Below are 18433 nucleotides of genomic sequence, written 5' to 3' on the forward strand. Positions count from 1 at the left end.
AACATCTCACTGTCCTGTCTGGAGATAATGCACATTTCTTTAACCTGTGCTTAACCCTCTCTCCACTCATGTTGTTTGAACCTTTAAGACTTGATTATCTGTAAAGACTCACATTCTAATCAGTATTCTGTAAACTGTGTGTGCCTTTATATGCTCTGTTTGTGATCAGAACTCCCCACTCACCTGACAAAGGGGCAAAGTCCTGAAAGCTAGTGGTGTTTACTGCCAAATAAACCGGTTGGACTTTAACCTGGTGTTGTGAGATTTCTTACTCTATTCTCTCCCCACAGATGCTATCAGGCCTGCTGAGATTCTCCAGCATTTCCTGTTTTTGTTTCAGATTCCAGTCTTCATGGTATTTTGCTTTTAGGATATAATAATTTGCTGCTTCTTACAGAATTAGCAGTGCCGATGAGAAGGGGAAACAGGTAGTCACACTGCAGAAAAGAAGGGTATGGTTGGGATGGAGAAAACAGTTTTACACCTGTCCATAAGACAGAATTAGACCACTCGGCCCATCGACTCTGCTCCACCATTCAATCATGGCTGATATTTTTCTCATTCCCATTCTCCTGCCTTTCCCCATAACCCCTGATCCCCTTATTGATCAAGAAACTATCTATCGCTGATGTCCTATGTTGCACCTCTCCAACAGTAGCATCACTTTCCCCTGGGATGAGAGTAGATTGGGAAGGAGACGGGGAAAGGCTTTACCGGTTGCTGAGGCATCGTCTCAGTGAGTAGGAAGCTCCCCCTGCACAAGTCCGTGAGCATTCACTCCAGGGACCCCAGGCATCCCACTGTGAGTCTCCATCCTCCTCGGATCGAGCTGTCCGTGAACTCTGCAACACACAAGTTAATCTTTGTCTGAAAATATCCTCAAACATTCAAAGTAGCAGATTCCAAAACAGACATCAGCAGAAATGCCCAGCCCTACTTGATGTAAGATTGAGTGAGTTCAGTGTGGGGCTTTAGCCCTGAAGGTAGATTTAACATTATTAAGAATAATATGGGGCTATTTATCTAAGGATTAGTGAACTGTTCATATTCAACTTCAGTCTTTTAATATGGAAACTTTGATCTTTCTTATTGGATTAGTTTTCAATTTATTAACTCATTAATTTCTGAGGGATTGTATCCTTTCAATTTAATTTTCAAATGTAAAAATTTACCCAAAAGTGGTGCTGTTTCTGAACAAAACATTCTAAAACAAATGACATCAAAATAAGTGAACTCCATTAAAGGATGAGCTGAATCTGGGTTATTTCTACAAGTGAAAATACCAACATTTATCCACATTCCACTCTCTGCCATCCTTTCAGCTCCTTCCTTATTCTCCATCTCACCGGCTAGTAAACTGGCGATCATAATCTCCGATTGTGGCAATGTTTCAACTAGAAATGTTCTATGATATTGCAGCAAATAAGCCAATTGGAGTCTCAGCTTCTATCCATTCCACTGAGCTCCGAGACCAAGCAGCAGAATTACATGTTATTGAGGCCACTCTAGTATTCCAGCTGACTCCCAGCTTCCACCCACAACAATTAGCCTGAGCTCGAGTCCACGCCCTCAATCAGCTTCCGGGGTTTTGATTCTATATTATTGGCTGTTCCAGAAGATTATATGGCAGAGAGGGAAAGCGATATGATGTAAGGACAAAGAAAATTACAGCTCAGGAACAGGCCCTTTGGCCCTCCAAGACTGCACCGACCATGCTGCCCAACTGAACTAAATCCCCCATCCTTCCAGGGACCATATCCCTCCATTCCCCTCCTATTCATGTATTTGTCAAGATGCCCCTTAAAAGTCACTATCGTATCCGCTTCCACGACCTCCCCCAGCAGTGAATCCCAGGCACCCACCATCCTCTGTGTAAAAAAAGCTGAGGCAGAGTGTGTGATTTGGGATAGGGTGGGGGATATGAGGTGTGGGGGGGATGGGATATGAGATAAATGGGTGGTGCAGTGTGTGATGAGGTACAGAGGGGAGTGTGTATCTGTAATGCCCCCTGGCAGCATGGGCAACAGACAGCCTTGAAAGGGCTGTCTTTGCCCTGTCGTGTCTCTCGGGCTATCCCTGCTGAAGCCTCACTGCATTCACACAGAGGGAGTTAGGAAAGCTGAGGGGACAATAGTAGTTTGCACATTTTTATCGTTATTTGGTCATCAACAAAAAGTTTAATAGAATTCATTTTCAAAAGGAAATAAGACAAAACATTTTTCAAGGAAACATTCTTTAACCCCTCAGTATTACACAGAATGTAGATCTGAATCCAGGTCTCATTGTTTCACAAACCATCAGGCTGTTTGACCTCCACTCAATACCTGCTCAGAGTGACAGTGGCTGAAGGTGGAAAGGTTGGTGAGACCAGCACCAGGAGTTGGAATATCTACTCATGCTGGAACTTCGTCAATGAAACCAAGCTAGTCTGTTTTAATTAAGAGACACAGCGCAGAGAGCTGGGTGATACAGAGAGACACAGCGTAGGGAGCTGGGTGATACAGAGACACAGCGTAGGGAGCTGGGTGATACAGAGAGAGACACAGCGTAGGGAGCTGGGTGATACAGAGAGAGACACAGCGTAGGGAGCTGGGTGATACAGAGAGAGACACAGCGCGGGGAGCTGGGTGATACAGAGAGAGACACAGTGCAGGGAGCTGGGTGATACAGAGAGAGACACAGCACAGGGAGCTGGGTGATACAGAGAGACACAGCGCGGGGAGCTGGGTGATACAGAGAGAGACACAGCACAGGGAGCTGGGTGATACAGAGAGACACAGCACAGGGAGCTGGGTGATACAGAGAGAGACACAGCACAGGGAGCTGGGTGATACAGAGAGACACAGCACAGGGAGCTGGGTGATACAGAGAGAGACACAAGGCAGAGATATGGGTGATACAGAGAGAGAGACACAGCGCAGGGAGCTGGGTGATACAGAGAGAGACACAACGCAGAGAGCTGGGTGATACAGAGAGAGACACAGCGCGGGGAGCTGGGTGATACAGAGAGAGACACAGCTCAGGGAGCTGGGTGATACAGAGAGAGACACAGCACAGAGAGCTGGGTGGTACAGAGAGAGACACAGCGCAGGCAGCTGGGTGATACAGAGAGAGACACAAGGCAGAGATATGGGTGATACAGAGAGAGACACCGCGCAGGGAGCTGGGTGATACAGAGAGAGACATAACGCAGAGAGCTGGGTGATACAGAGAGAGACACAGCGCGGGGAGCTGGGTGACACAGAGAGAGACACAGCTCAGAGAGCTGGGTGATACAGAGAGAGACACAGCTCAGGGAGCTGGGTGATACAGAGAGAGACACAGCACAGAGAGCTGGGTGGTACAGAGAGAGACACAGCGCAGGGAGCTGGGTGATACAGAGAGAGACACAGTGCAGAGACCTGGGTGATACAGAGAGAGACACAGCTCAGGGAGCTGGGTGATACAGAGAGAGACACAGTGCAGAGAGCTGGGTGATACAGAGAGAGACACAGCGCAGAGAGCTGGGTGATACAGAGAGAGACACAGCTCAGAGAGCTGGGTGATACAGAGAGAGACATAACGCAGGGAGCTGGGTGATACAGAGAGACACAGCACAGGGAGCTGGGTGGTACAGAGAGAGACACAGCGCAGGGAGCTGGGTGATACAGAGAGAGACACAGCGCGGGCTGCTGGGTGACACAGAGAGAGACACAGTGCAGAGACGTGGGTGATACAGAGAGAGACACAGCTCAGGGAGCTGGGTGATACAGGGAGAGACACAGCGCAGGGAGCTGGGTGATACAGAGAGAGACACAGCGCGGGGAGCTGGGTGACACAGAGACAGACACAGCACAGAGAGCTGGATGATACAGAGAGACGCAGCACAGAGAGCTGGGTGACACAGAGAGAGACACAGCACAGAGAGCTGGGTGATACAGAGAGAGACACAGCTCAGGGAGCTGGGTGATACAGGGAGAGACACAGCACAGAGAGCTGGGTGATACAGAGAGAGACACAGTGCGGGGAGCTGGGTGACACAGAGACAGACACAGCACAGAGAGCTGGATGATACAGAGAGACACAGCGCAGAGAGCTGGGTGACACAGAGAGAGACACAGCACAGAGAGCTGGGTGATACAGAGAGAGACATAACGCAGGGAGCTGGGTAATACAGAGAGAGACACAGCACAGAGATATGGGTGATACAGAGTGAGACACAGCACAGAGATATGGGTGATACAGAGAGAGACACAGCACAGAGATATGGGTGATACAGAGAGAGACACAGTGCAGGGAGCTGGGTGATACAGAGAGAGACACAGCGCAGGGAGCTGGGTGATACAGAGAGAGACACAGTGCAGGGAGCTGGGTGATACAGAGAGAGACACAGCGCAGGGAGCTGGGTGACACAGAGACAGACACAGCACAGAGAGCTGGATGATACAGAGAGACACAGCGCAGAGAGCTGGGTGATACAGAGAGAGACACAGCACAGGGAGCTGGGTGATACAGAGAGAGACACAGCACAGAGAGCTGGGTGATACAGAGAGACACAGCACAGAGAGCTGGGTGATACAGAGAGACACAGCACAGGGAGCTGGGTGATACAGAGAGACACAGCACAGGGAGCTGGGTGATACAGAGAGACACAGCACAGGGAGCTGGGTGATACAGAGAGAGGCACAGCACAGAGAGCTGGATGATACAGAGAGACACAGCACAGGGAGCTGGGTGATACAGAGAGACACAGCACAGGGAGCTGGGTGATACAGAGAGACACAGCACAGGGAGCTGGGTGATACAGAGAGACACAGCACAGGGAGCTGGGTGATACAGAGAGACAGTGCAGAGAGCTGGGTGATACAGAGAGAGACACAGTGCAGAGACCTGGGTGATACAGAGAGAGACACAGCTCAGGGAGCTGGGTGATACAGAGAGAGACACAGCACAGAGATATGGGTGATACAGAGAGAGACACAGCACAGAGATATGGGTGATACAGAGAGAGACACAGCGCAGGGAGCTGGGTGATACAGAGAGAGACACAGCGCAAGCAGCTGGGTGATACAGAGAGAGACACAGCGCAGGGAGCTGGGTGACACAGAGAGAGACACAGCGCAGGGAGCTGGGTGATACAGAGAGACACAGCGCAAGGAGCTGGGTGATACAAAGAGAGACACAGCGCAGGGAGCTGGGTGACACAGAGAGAGACACAGTGCAGAGACCTGGGTGATACAGAGAGAGACACAGCGCAGGGAGCTGGGTGATACAAAGAGAGACACAGCGCAGGGAGCTGGGTGACACAGAGAGAGACACAGTGCAGAGACCTGGGTGATACTGAGAGAGACACAGCGCGGGGAGCTGGGTGACACAGAGAGAGACACAGTGTAGGGAGCTGCGTGATACAGAGAGACACAGTGCAGGGAGCTGGGTGACACAGAGGGAGACACAGTGCAGAGACCTGGGTGATACAGAGAGAGACACAGCGCAGGGAGCTGGGTGATACAGAGAGAGACACACCTCAGGGAGCTGGGTGATACAGAGAGAGACACAGCACAGAGAGCTGGGTGATACAAAGAGAGACACAGCGCGGGGAGCTGGGTGACACAGAGAGAGACACAGTGCAGAGACCTGGGTGATACAGAGAGAGACACTGCACAGGGAGCTGGGTGATACAGAGAGAGACACAGCACGGGGAGCTGGGTGACACAGAGAGAGACACAGTGTAGGGAGCTGCGTGATACAGAGAGACACAGTGCAGAGAGCTGGGTGACACAGAGAGAGACACAGTGCAGAGAGCTGGGTGACACAGAGAGAGACACAGTGCAGCGAGCTGGGTGACACAGAGAGAGACACAGTGCAGAGACCTGGGTGATACAGAGAGAGACACAGCACAGGGAGCTGGGTGATACAGAGAGAGACACAGCACAGAGAGCTGGGTGATACAGAGAGAGACACAGCGCAGAGAGCTGGGTGATACAGAGAGAGACACAACGCAGAGAGCTGGGTGATACAGAGAGAGACACAGCGCGGGGAGCTGGGTGACACAGAGAGAGACACAGTGTAGGGAGCTGCGTGATACAGAGAGACACAGTGCAGAGAGCTGGGTGACACAGAGAGAGACACAGTGCAGAGAGCTGGGTGACACAGAGAGAGACACAGTGTAGGGAGCTGGGTGATATAGAGAGAGACACAGCTCAGAGAGCTGGGTGATACAGAGAGAGACACAGCGCAGAGAGCTGGGTGATACAGAGACACAGTGCAGAGAGCTGGGTGATACAGAGAGAGACACAACGCAGAGAGCTGGGTGATACAGAGAGAGACACAGCGCGGGGAGCTGGGTGACACAGAGAGAGACACAGTGTAGGGAGCTGCGTGATACAGAGAGACACAGTGCAGAGAGCTGGGTGACACAGAGAGAGACACAGTGCAGAGAGCTGGGTGATACAGAGAGAGACACAGTGTAGGGAGCTGGGTGATACAGAGAGAGACAGCATGGGGAGCTGGGTGATACAGAGAGAGACAGGACAGGGAGCTGGGTGACACAGAGAGAGACAGCGCGGGGAGCTGGGTGATACAAAGATAGACAGCGCGGGGAGCTGGGTGATACAGAGAGAGACAGCGCGGGGTGCTGGGTGATGCAGAGAGAGACACAGTGCAGAGAGCTGGGTGATACAGAGAGAGACACAGTGCAGAGAGCTGGGTGATACAGAGAGAGACAGCGCGGGGTGCTGGGTGATACAGAGAGAGACAGGACAGGGAGCTGGGTGATACAGAGAGAGACAGCGCGGGGTGCTGGGTGATGCAGAGAGAGACACAGTGCAGAGAGCTGGGTGATACAGAGAGAGACAGGACAGGGAGCTGGGTGATACAGAGAGAGACAGCGTGGGGAGCTGGGTGACACAGAGAGAGACAGCGCGGGGAGCTGGGTGATACAGAGAGAGACAGGACAGGGAGCTGGGTGATACAGAGAGAGACAGGACAGGGAGCTGGGTGATACAGAGAGAGACAGCGTGGGGAGCTGGGTGATACAGAGAGAGACAGCGCGGGGTGCTGGGTGATTATGAAAATGTTACTTCAGATTAGGACTGAACTTTATCTAAATTGCAAATGAACTGCTTTATAATTAATATACAAATGCTATTTCTGAAACCTTGCATCCTGGGTTTTTATAGCACATGTAGATAAGAGGACAAATTACTGTATTTTAAATCCACCACTCTAATTGTCCAGAAACTCTGATTCAGAACAGATGAATAAGTTGATGCTGAATACGGCTGATGTTTCTAATGATAATTTGGTTCAAATTCTGAAAGGTATGCAATGAACAGAATGAGCTGAAATGTGATCTTGGTCTTGGCATGTTAAAAATATGCAGCTACACGCCAGTATTTCATACTCTGTACTTAGAAAAGCATTCACAGACCATGTGATTCCTTCCCCACTGGCCATTTCCAAAGCTTTAGTGAATCGTAATGATCCTCTATACTGCTCCGCAGCCTTGGTTATTATCTGCCTGAATGATTATCAGAAGATGCTCGCTCACAATCCACTGCCTCAGGGCTTTCCCTTACCTTCACTTTCACCCCAAACATTCACAATGTTCTCATGCTCCGTGTGCGATAATGCAGCTCACTGCACCAGCTGCTCCAGAATGAGTTTAAATTGCTCAGAGAGGAGTGTCTGCTGATTTAAAAAGATGCTCATCTTCCCCGCAGTAACTACATTCAAAGCCACAAGGAGATCAGCTTTCCGTTAACGCCAGATGAAAACACAATAATGACATCATGTGGAGCAGTCAGAAGATTGGTCTCCATGTGTCCCAGATTTGGATGTTTGGGACAATTGTTCCTTATAACACATCCTGAAGAAATAATTCCCATGGAGCTTCTAGATTCTGGAATACACAGGCAGATAAAGTGAGGAGCTGGGTGACACAGAGAGACACACAGTGTAGGGAGCTGGGTGACAGAGAGAGAGTCACACACACACAGACACAGACACACAGACACACACACAGTGCAGGAGTTGGGTGACAAAGAGAGAGACACAGTGTAGGGAGCTGGGTGACACAGAGAGACACACAGTGTGGGGAGCTGGGTGACACAGAGAGATACACAGTGTGGGGAGCTGGGTGACACAGAGAGATACACAGTGTGGGGAGCTGGGTGACACAGAGAGATACACAGTGTGGGGAGCTGGGTGACACAGAGAGACACACAGTGTGGGGAGCTGGGTGACACAGAGAGACACACAGTGTAGGGAGCTGGGTGACACAGAGAGATACACAGTGTAGGGAACTGGGTGACACAGAGAGATACACAGTGTGGGGAGCTGGGTGACACAGAGAGACACACAGTGTAGGGAGCTGGGTGACACAGAGAGATACACAGTGTAGGGAACTGGGTGACACAGAGAGACACACAGTGTGGGGAGCTGGGTGACACAGAGAGATACACATTGCGGGGTGTTGGGTGACAGAGAGGGAGTCACACACACACACACACAGTGCAGGAGCTGGGTGACAAAGAGAGAGACACAGTGTGAGGAGCGGGATGGGGGGCGGGTGATGTATATAATTCTTTATCAACATCTGTCAGTTTGCCGTAAAATTCTTGCAATAATACAAATTAAAACATGTGAGCAAATTGCCAGCGTGAGATGGGATACAGATTCTCATGCAGTCTGAACCTCTTGGTCTTAGTCAGGCGCTATAACAATGCTGATAACTGTCACATGATTGTCCCTGATAGAGCCTCTCCCCCAGATAGAGTGAGCCATTGTGCCAAACGCCAACATTGATAAGGGTGGATGTTGTCAGCTTCATTGATAATTACAAGATTGGTGTTGAATTATCCAACAGTCGAGAGACCAAATGAAGTCACAAATCATTGCAAACCTCTCCAACATTTATGGGACATGAGAAATCTGATGAACTATTCTACCCCCTTTACTGGATTCCAGAAAGAGGAACAGAAACTAATCACTGGGAAATTGTTCAAACTTTTCATCCACCCCTCTTCAGAGAGGGCTAATCTGATTCAATTGGTTCATTATTATCAGGTGTACTTAGATATAAAGAATAAAAAAGTACAGTGAAAAGTATCATTACAACTGATGTTGGAGAAAACATAACGACAAAAATACAATTCCTGTGACACAGTGTAATCTCGGTGTCATCACGGATTGTTATATTAACTGAGTCACTACACATTGTTGTGGTTGATTCTGAGGCATTCTCCAGTGAGTGTGAAGTCTAACCACCACCAAAACTCATGGAACACCCTGATTTCATTTGCAGGTGTTTATTGCCTAATTAGCCATTCCAGGAAATTCCTATCTTTTGCACTGGGCAGCTCTTTGACTACAAGAAGCAACCCAAACTCATCCTTATCACATCCACAGGCACACAATTTCCAGCAGAGATCAACTGCATGCTCACAAGAGCAGCAATGGTAGTAACTTTCCCAAGTAACTTGGCAATACTGAGGCAATTGTAACATCTCTGAGAGATCACTAACTCAACACAGATTGGGTGTTAACTGGGATCATATTGTTGAAAGTAAGGGCTTCCTAACCCACCTGTTATATGGGCTGGGGATGTGCAAGACCCCCGAGTTGAATTGAGACTGTCCCAACATCAGCATGAGAGCATCGTAAAGCTGAAGAAGCCTCCAGCTGAGTTCCTTGAGGACCCAGCAATACTGCTCTGGGTTACACATGGAAACATCAGGCCTGAGACCTCCTCTTTTCCTGAAAAAAGGAAATCGTCCCTTATTCCCCTCCTTGCCTTTCCAGGACTGAGACCTTCACACAATCAGACTCTTCCTCCCTCAAATACTAAACATGAGATTCCTCCCAAGTCCTATTTCTCCAAAGGTAGAAACATAAAAACATAGAAGATAGGAGCAGGAAGAGGCCATTTGGCCCTTTGAGCCTGCTCCGCCATTCATCACGATCATGGCTGATCATCCAATTCAATAGCCCAATCCTGCTTTCTCCCCATGACCTTTGATCCCATTTGCCTCAAGTGTGATTTCCAGCCTCCTCTTGAATACATTCAATGTTTTGGCATCAACTACTTCCTGTGGGAATAAATTCCACAGACTCACCGGGTGAAGAAATGTCTCCTCACCTCCATCCTAAATGGTCCACACTGAATCCTCAGACTGTGTCCCCTGATTCTGGACTCCCCCCACCACCGGGAACATCCTCTCTGCATCTATCCTGTCCAGTCCTGTTAGAATTTATAAATCTCTATGGGATTCCCCCTCATTCCTCTGACTCAGTGAAAATAATCCTAACCCGGTCAATCTGTCCTCGTACATCAGTCCCCCCATCCCTGGAATCAGGCTGGTAAACCTTCACTGCTCTCCCTCGAGAGCAAGAACATCCTTCCCCAGAAAAGGAGACCAAAACTGTACACAATACTCTGGGCGTGGCCTCACCAAGGCCCCTGTATAATTGCACCAACACATCCCTGCTCCTGTACTCGAAACCTCTCACAATGAAGGCCAACATACCATTTACCTCCTTTACCGCCTGCTGCACCTGCACGCTTACCTTCAGCGACTGGTGTACAAGGACATCCAGGTCCCTCTGCACACTCCCCTCTCCCAATTTGCAGCCATTCAGGCAGTAATCTGCTTCTTGTTTTTGTTTCCAGAGTGAATAACCTCACATTTATCCAAATTATACTGAATCTGCCATTGATTAGCCCACTCACGCAACCCGTCCAGATCATTCTGAAGGATCCCTGTATCCTCGTCACAGTTCACCCTCCCACCCAACTCAGCATCATCTGTAAACTTTGAGATGGTACATTTTGTTCCCTCATTCAAATCATGAATATATATTGTGAATCACTGGGGTCCCAGCGCTGATCCCTGTGGCACCCCACTAGTTACTGCCTGCCAATTTGAAAAGTGCCCATTAATTCCTACTCTTTGTTTCCTCTCTGCCAACCAGTTTTCTAACCATCTCAATACACTTCCCCCAATCCCAGGCGCTTTAATCTTGCATGATAATCTTTTATGCAGAACTTTGTCAAACACTTTCTGAAAGTCCAAATATACCATATCGACTGGCTCCCCCTTATCAACTCTACTAGTTACATCCTCAAAGAATTCCAACAGATTTGTCAAGCATGTTTTCCCCTTTATAAATCCATGCTGACTCTGTCTGATCCTGCCACTGCTTTCTAAATGCTCTGCTATAAAGCCTTTGACAATGGATTCGAGAATTTTTCCCACTATCGACATTAAGCTTACTGGGCTATCATTCCCTGTTTTCTCTCTACCTCCCTTTTTGAATATTGGAGTGAGATTCGCTCCCCTCCAATCTGTAGGGACTGTTCCAGAGTCTATAGAATCCTGGAAGATGACCCCAATGCATCCACTATTTCTAGAACCACTTCCTTCAGTACTCTGGGATGGAGATTATCAGGCCCTGGGGATTTATCCGCCTTCAATCCTAGCAATTTTCCCAACACCATTTCTCTACTAATATTGATCTCCCTCAGTTCTTCCCTCTCACTAAATCTTGCATTCTCCAACATTTCTGGCATTTGATTTGGGTTCTCTTTTGTGAAGACAGAACCAAAGTATGTATTCAGTTTCTCGGCCATTTCTTTCTCCCCTATTATACATTCCCCCATTTCTGTCTGTAGGGGACTTATATTTGTCTTCACCAACCTCTTTCTCTTTACATATCTATAGAAACTCTTAGCATCAGTCTTTATGTTCCCTGCAAGCTTACTTTTTAACTGTATTTTCCCCTTCTTAATGAATCCCTTAATCCTTCTTTGCTGAATTTTAAACTTTTCCCAATCCTCAGACTTATTATTTTTCTTGGCCAATCTGTATGCTTCTTCCTTAGGTCAGATCCTTTCTCTAATTTCCTTTGTAAGCCATGGATTGGCCCTCTTCCCCATTTTGCTTTTGTGCCAGACAGGAATAAATAATTGCTGCAGTTCCCCCATGTGTTTCTTGAATGTTTGCCATTGTCTATCCACTGGCACCCCTTTAAGTAACTCTCCCCAATCTATCAAGGCCAACTTTTGCCTCATATCCTCATAGTTTCCTCTATTAAGATTCAGTATCATAGTCTTCAAATCAACTCTTTCACTCTCCATCGTGATAAAAAGTTCCATCATGTTCTGGTCGCTCATCCCCAAGGGGTCTGGTACAGTTGGATTAGCAATGATTCCCTTCTCATTACACAGTACCCAGTCTAAGATGACCTGCTCTCTGGTTGGTTCCTCCACATATTGTTCAAGAAAACCATCCTGTATACACTCCAGGAATTCCTCCTCTAAGGCATTGTGGCTAATTGGATTTGCCCAATCTATGTGCAGATTAAAATCACCCATCATCACCAATATTCCCTTATCACATGCATCTCTAATTTTGTGTTTAATGCCATTCCCAACATCACCGCTGCAGTTTGGGGTCTGTATATGGCACCCACTAATGTTTTTTGCCCCTTGGTATTTCTCAGCTCTACCCATACAGGCTCCATATTGTCAGAGCCAATATCCTTTCTCACTATTGTGTAAATTTCCTCTTTAACCAGCAGTGCCACTCCACCACCTTTTCCTTTACGCCTGTCCTTCCTAAATATTAAATACTCTGGGACATTCGGTTCCCACCCCGGTCACCCTGCAACTACGTCTCCGTAATCCCAATTATATCGTACCCATTTACACCTATATGCATGATTAGCTCATCCACTTTATTACAAATTCTCTGTGCATTAGGGCACAGAGCTTTTAAACTTGTCTTTTTAACATTTGTTTGTCTTGACCCCAATATTATTCTCTATAGCCCTATTCGAACTTTGTCTTTGGTTTCTTTGCCGATCATTTTCCTTACTCCCCTTTCTACCTTTTGTTTTTGTCCTTGCTCCCTCCTTCTCTGACTCCCTCATGACCACAGAGACACAAGGTCCTCATCCCCAGGATCCTACCTTCCCAAAATACTAAACACATAATGAGGCTCTGGAATCTTCACCCTTCCTAAATCAGAGACTCATCCAATTCCCCCTCCTCATTTCCCAAACAGGACCACCCAACCCAGGATTCCGCTGCTTAACTACAGGATCCAGAATGCCTCTGCCAAAGATTAAAGACCAGACCTCCTTGGATACACCTCCCACTTCCTAACCATGAAATGCTTCCATCACTCCTCCTGATCTCCTCTCTGTCACTTCCAAATGTTGCAAGGCAGCTGCTTCCCAACCACACCCCAACCATGAACTGGGCAATTGGGATGGTAAACCTTGTGGTGAAAATCCCTGTGGTCTCAGGTAGACAATGGAATGAAACATGAAGCAGAATCCACACTGTGTAAATGTTACATTGGCAGAGTGTACACCGGGCAGTCTGTGCCACACCGTGAATGTTACATTGGCAGAGTGTATACTGGGCAGACTGTGCCACACTGTGTGAATGTTACATTGGCAGAGTGTACACTGGGCAGACTGTGCCACACTGTGTGAATGTTACATTGTCAGAGTGTATACTGGGCAGACTGTGCCACAATGTGTGAATGTTACATTGTCAGAGTGTACACCGGGCAGACTGTGCCACACTGTGTGAATGTTACATTGGCAGAGTGTACTGGGCAGTCTGTGCCACAATGTGTGAATGTTACATTGTCAGAGTGTACACCGGGCAGTCTGTGCCACACTGTGTGAATGTTACATTGTCAGAGTGTATACTGGGCAGACTGTGCCACACTGTGTGAATGTTACATTGGCAGAGTGTACACCGGGCAGACTGTGCCACACTGTGTGAATGTTACATTGGCAGAGTATACTGGGCAGTCTGTGCCACACTGTGTGAATGTTACATTGTCAGAGTGTATACTGGACAGACTGTGCCACACTGTGTGAATGTTACATTGGCAGAGTGTACACTGGGCAGACTGTGCCACACTGTGTGAATGTTACATTGGCAGAGTGTACACTGGGCAGACTGTGCCACTTTGTGTATTCAGCCAATACCGAATTGTACCCTATTACTCCTGAGCAAACAGAAAACAATACATCTTTTAAAAGTGAAACCACCATTTTTGAAAGTATTGACAATTTCAATATATTAACCCATACCTTATAAAACTCACCAAATATTCCACAAAAATGTTTCACCTTAGTAAATAAAATCTGACTCATCATCATTTCCCAATTTAATAACTTCAGATTATCTCAGAAATAATTTTCAATTAATAAAGCTGCAATGCATTTCCCAAACATTGATGTAAAATGAACAGTTCAAAGTTGATAAAACTGGAGAAAGCTACTTGTAGGTTCAACTATGAAAAAAATGTAAAGCTATTTAAATTTGGTGTCAGCTCTTGTACTTTGGAAGAATGGGGAACAGCGTGAGGTACTTTGTCACATTCCTGGCCCGTTACTCAATACGGACTATGGTATTAACCTGAATTATGTCATGTACCTCGTTCCTCATTCCAATTGAAAGGGGCAGAGACTGGGTCAGCAAATTGCAGATGCTAGAATTTCATGACCCTGGCTGGACGGCAGAGAAGAAATCATAAATTGGAACTTGTTGGAAACAGAGCCATAAATGAGGTATTGGATTGTCACAAAGTGCAAAGATTAATGAGGATATTACCTCTACACAAGCTCAAACGAGATGATCACATCTCCTTGCGACTTTTACTGGAACAATGTATGATTGATTTCCTCGTCACTGAAACTACTGCATTTTTGTAATCATTGGAAGGTGTCCATTGCTGGGGCAACTCAGGAAATATGCCCTATTCTTTAGCCACTAAAACTTTGCACTGGCATCTCATAGCAAACTGGAGGTAAGTGCTCTGACCGCACCAGAACAGCGTGCTGCCAATGAACCTTGGAAAATCCCAGGCCTGGTATCCAAAATTTTCTGTCCTTTAATTTGAATGGATTTCTAGTGGGTGAGGTGTCCCACTGCTAAGGCATACTTGGAACATTTAATCTATTACTTTTGAGTGACCTGTGAATCTTGAAATAAAATCTATTCTTTCAATCTTCCATTGTGATGAAAATAGAATATCCTTAATCTCAGGAAACAAATGAATTGCAAGAAACTTTGACAAAGTTTTGAATTTATGAAGAAAATCAGTTGCACTTTTTCAATTTGAAACAAAAGGTAATGGATCTAATTAACTATACTTAGCTTCTTAACAGCCAGTAACTAATTGACAGAGAGTCTGCAGGGTATTTATGTATAATTTACTGTGCTGCAGAGTAGATGGGACTGCATTCCTCTGTAAAACTTCTCAGTAATCATCGCAAGTTGGAAACAGGCTGCTTTGTAACTGACTGCATCATCCTATAGCAATGGGTAACAGTATCAGGAAAGCAGATTTCAGGAATTAACTGCAATCAGCTCCCCGGGCACAGTGACCCAGTCTGACCTCAGTCTAACTTCACACCTTCCTTTTCAGATATTTGCTGTTAATGGAGGTCAAGAGTGATTTCAGCAGGAAAATTGCTCTTTGCCTCTTTTGAAATGAAAGTACAAACTTGGATTGATAATATTCTTTGTGTAATTTTTTGATGCTATTTTGAATAAATTACTACTTTCATTAAGTAAAGTTAACTTTACCATCCAGTTGTCACCTGAATTCTGAACAGAAAACTTCACTTAACATTGAGTGGAACTATTTGAAAGCGCAAACACTTCATCAAATACACGGAGGAGCAGGAAGACAGGGAAAGCATTTGATACAAATGGTGGATATTTGAACGAGACTCAGGAACACCCTTCCCTAAGATAACTACTTTGTTACAGCCCAGAATTCGATTGTGCATTCCATATGCAAAATTATCATCTGTTTTGGGTGCCTGGCCAACGTGTCCACACTGATGATAATTATCCAAGCTGAAAATACCAAGTTATATCACAAAGTCATTCCAACACTCAATTGTTCACTCTTCAATCTGTTTTAGTTATTGATCCATATTTTTGAGATATATTCCATACAATAATTCTTAATTCAGCATCCAATTCAGGAAGGAAAATCCAACAATGACAGGGTTCTGCACTGCAGATATTTGATTTTTCACAATAATCCCTCGGTATTCTTCACCGGTTCCTCTTCTGTCTTGCTTTGGAGCACAGATACCTGACTTAGAGCAGGGCCCCAGTGATACCAAGTGCCACTGGCTGCTTTACTATATTGTTAGGTTACATGGTCAAATTTAAATATTGAGATATGGAGGGGACTTTTGTTGAGTAAAGGGCTATCTACCATCAGAAGCACATGATGCTAATGTATTGATAATATAATCATTTGACCGAGGAAAAGAAATCTGGAAGGAGAAGTTCTAACCTGGTGAAGAGATCCCGTTATGGAGCAGGTAGCTATAAATAAAGAGAAATGGTTTCAAACTACAGTCTTTAGAACCTATTTTGGAAAAGTAGTTAAGCCCTGAAGAAGCCCATCTAGAGCCCATCACATGACAAAACATGGTGGCAGAGGACAATGAGTAAAAAATCCAGACAAAATCTATGCAGCAGCCATAGCCGAGCAAAGCGAGAGATCCTTAAATGAATAATGTAAGGAACAGATTCACCAAAATGTTGGAACCTTGTGGATGCAGCAGATCCAAGCAGAGTCGCACAGCTGGAGTATGGCTAGCAGTGAGCACAGACCAGAATCAATAATCAACTCCAGTGAAGCAACAACTACTCCAGGTCTGTAAAGCATGGAATCCACATAACACCTCACAGAACTATTTCATACGCTCAAGGTTCACAACAGGCTCAGCACTGGGGCAACTAGATAAATAAGTTCTCCAGTTATAGACAGTTCTGGTTAGCACAGAAATGAACAAAGAATCAGGTCAGTACATTACTCTATGTAGCTGGAGCTAGTGCCAACAGCATAACAGGAAATCAATGAGACTTCAACTTCTTACAAGCATTTGATTCATATTTGAGTGTTTGCAAATATTTAATCATAGGATGAAATTTAGCAAGTGAAAACAAAGAACTGGTGAATTTTCAGTCCCTGTTTTGGAGGGGCAGGAGTGGTGGAGGGAATAGAGAATTGAGCGGGAGACCCAAAATGGACTTAAGTTGGTGGGATTTCTCCCTCGAATGTCCCCGCAGACCCTCCAATAACGTAACGGGGACCCTGACTAGTCAGGATCCACATTTACATCCAATTTCCAATACAGGTCAAGCATTTACCACGATTGTAACCCCCGCGCCCCCCCTCCACCCCAAATTGGACCATCCATTCATGTTGGCGCGAGGGCATAGTGACATGAATAATAACAGGACCTGACAAACAGAACCGCTGGAGGCATGTAGATGGATACAGCCAAGATGTCAGTCTTTGGCCAAACTGATTCACTCCACATGTTAGCAAGAAATGATTGGAGGCACTGGATACTGCAAAGCCATTGGACCCTGATTACATTCCAGCAATAGTACTGAATACTTGTGTTCCAGAATTTGCCACACCCCTAGCCAAGCTCTTCCAATACATCTACAACATTGGCATCTACCCGGCAATGTGGAAAATTGCCCGGGTATGTCCGGTACGCAAGAAACAGGACAAATCGAACCTGGTCAATTACTGCCCCATTAGTCTTTTCTTAATCGTGAGTAATGTGATAGAAGGGGTCATCAATAGCGCTATCGAGTGGCACGAACTTAGCAATGACCTGCTCTCTGACACTCAGTTTGGGTTCCATTAGGATCACTCAACTCCTGAGCTCATTACAGCCTTGGTTCAGGAAAGGACAAGAGTTGAACTCAATGTGATGTGAGAGTGACTGCCCTTGACCACTCCCATTAGAAGGACAAGGGCAGCAGACACATGGGAACATCACCACCTGCAAGTTGCTCTCTAGGCCACTCACCATCCTGACTGAGAACTATATCACCATTCCTTCCCTATCACAGCATCAAAATCCTGGAACTCCCTCCCTAACAGCACTGTGGGTGCATCTACACCACATGGACTGCAGCAATTCCAGAAGACAGCTCATCATCACCTTCTCAAGAGGTAATTAAGAATGAGCAATAAATGTGGATCTAGCCAGCTACACCCACATCTTGTAAATGAATTTATAAAAACACCTACTGGCCACTGCAAGGAAGTTGCAGGAGAGAAAATAACTGGAGCTGCAAAATGTGTCCAGGTAAGAAAATACTGGAAGGAAGATTATATTTCCAATAATCCTGTATTACAACAGCACTCCAAACAGAGACAGCCTCACAATCATTGATAACCTCCTAGTTTTAACAGTCATTCCCACAACACTTTGGTTTGACTTCACCAAGGTTACTTTGGAACAGGAAGATGTTGAGCAAGAGCTCAGCAATCAGTCTGGCAGTTAGACAAGACTCATTCTATGGAAGAAATGATTTCTAATTGTCCTACGTACTCATGAGCAAGAGTAAAAAGAGCCACCATCACCCTCGACTTTTCTA

At 46.3% G+C, this 18433-nt stretch overlaps 1 protein-coding gene across 1 annotated transcript in view; it reads right to left on the minus strand.

The window, feature by feature from the left end:
* LOC145342826 (ADAMTS-like protein 1) overlaps window positions 1–18433 on the minus strand; it is a 451251-nt gene that overhangs the window by 266253 nt on the left and 166565 nt on the right. The window contains exon 3 of the mRNA XM_080188292.1: window positions 715–842. Coding sequence (XP_080044418.1) covers window positions 715–842 — 128 coding nt within the window. The remainder of the gene's footprint in view (window positions 1–714; window positions 843–18433) is intronic.

Source organism: Carcharhinus amblyrhynchos, chromosome 5 (genome assembly GCF_965287045.1).
Source record: "Carcharhinus amblyrhynchos chromosome 5, sCarAmb.v2.hapA, whole genome shotgun sequence".
NCBI classification, from domain to species: domain Eukaryota; kingdom Metazoa; phylum Chordata; class Chondrichthyes; order Carcharhiniformes; family Carcharhinidae; genus Carcharhinus; species Carcharhinus amblyrhynchos.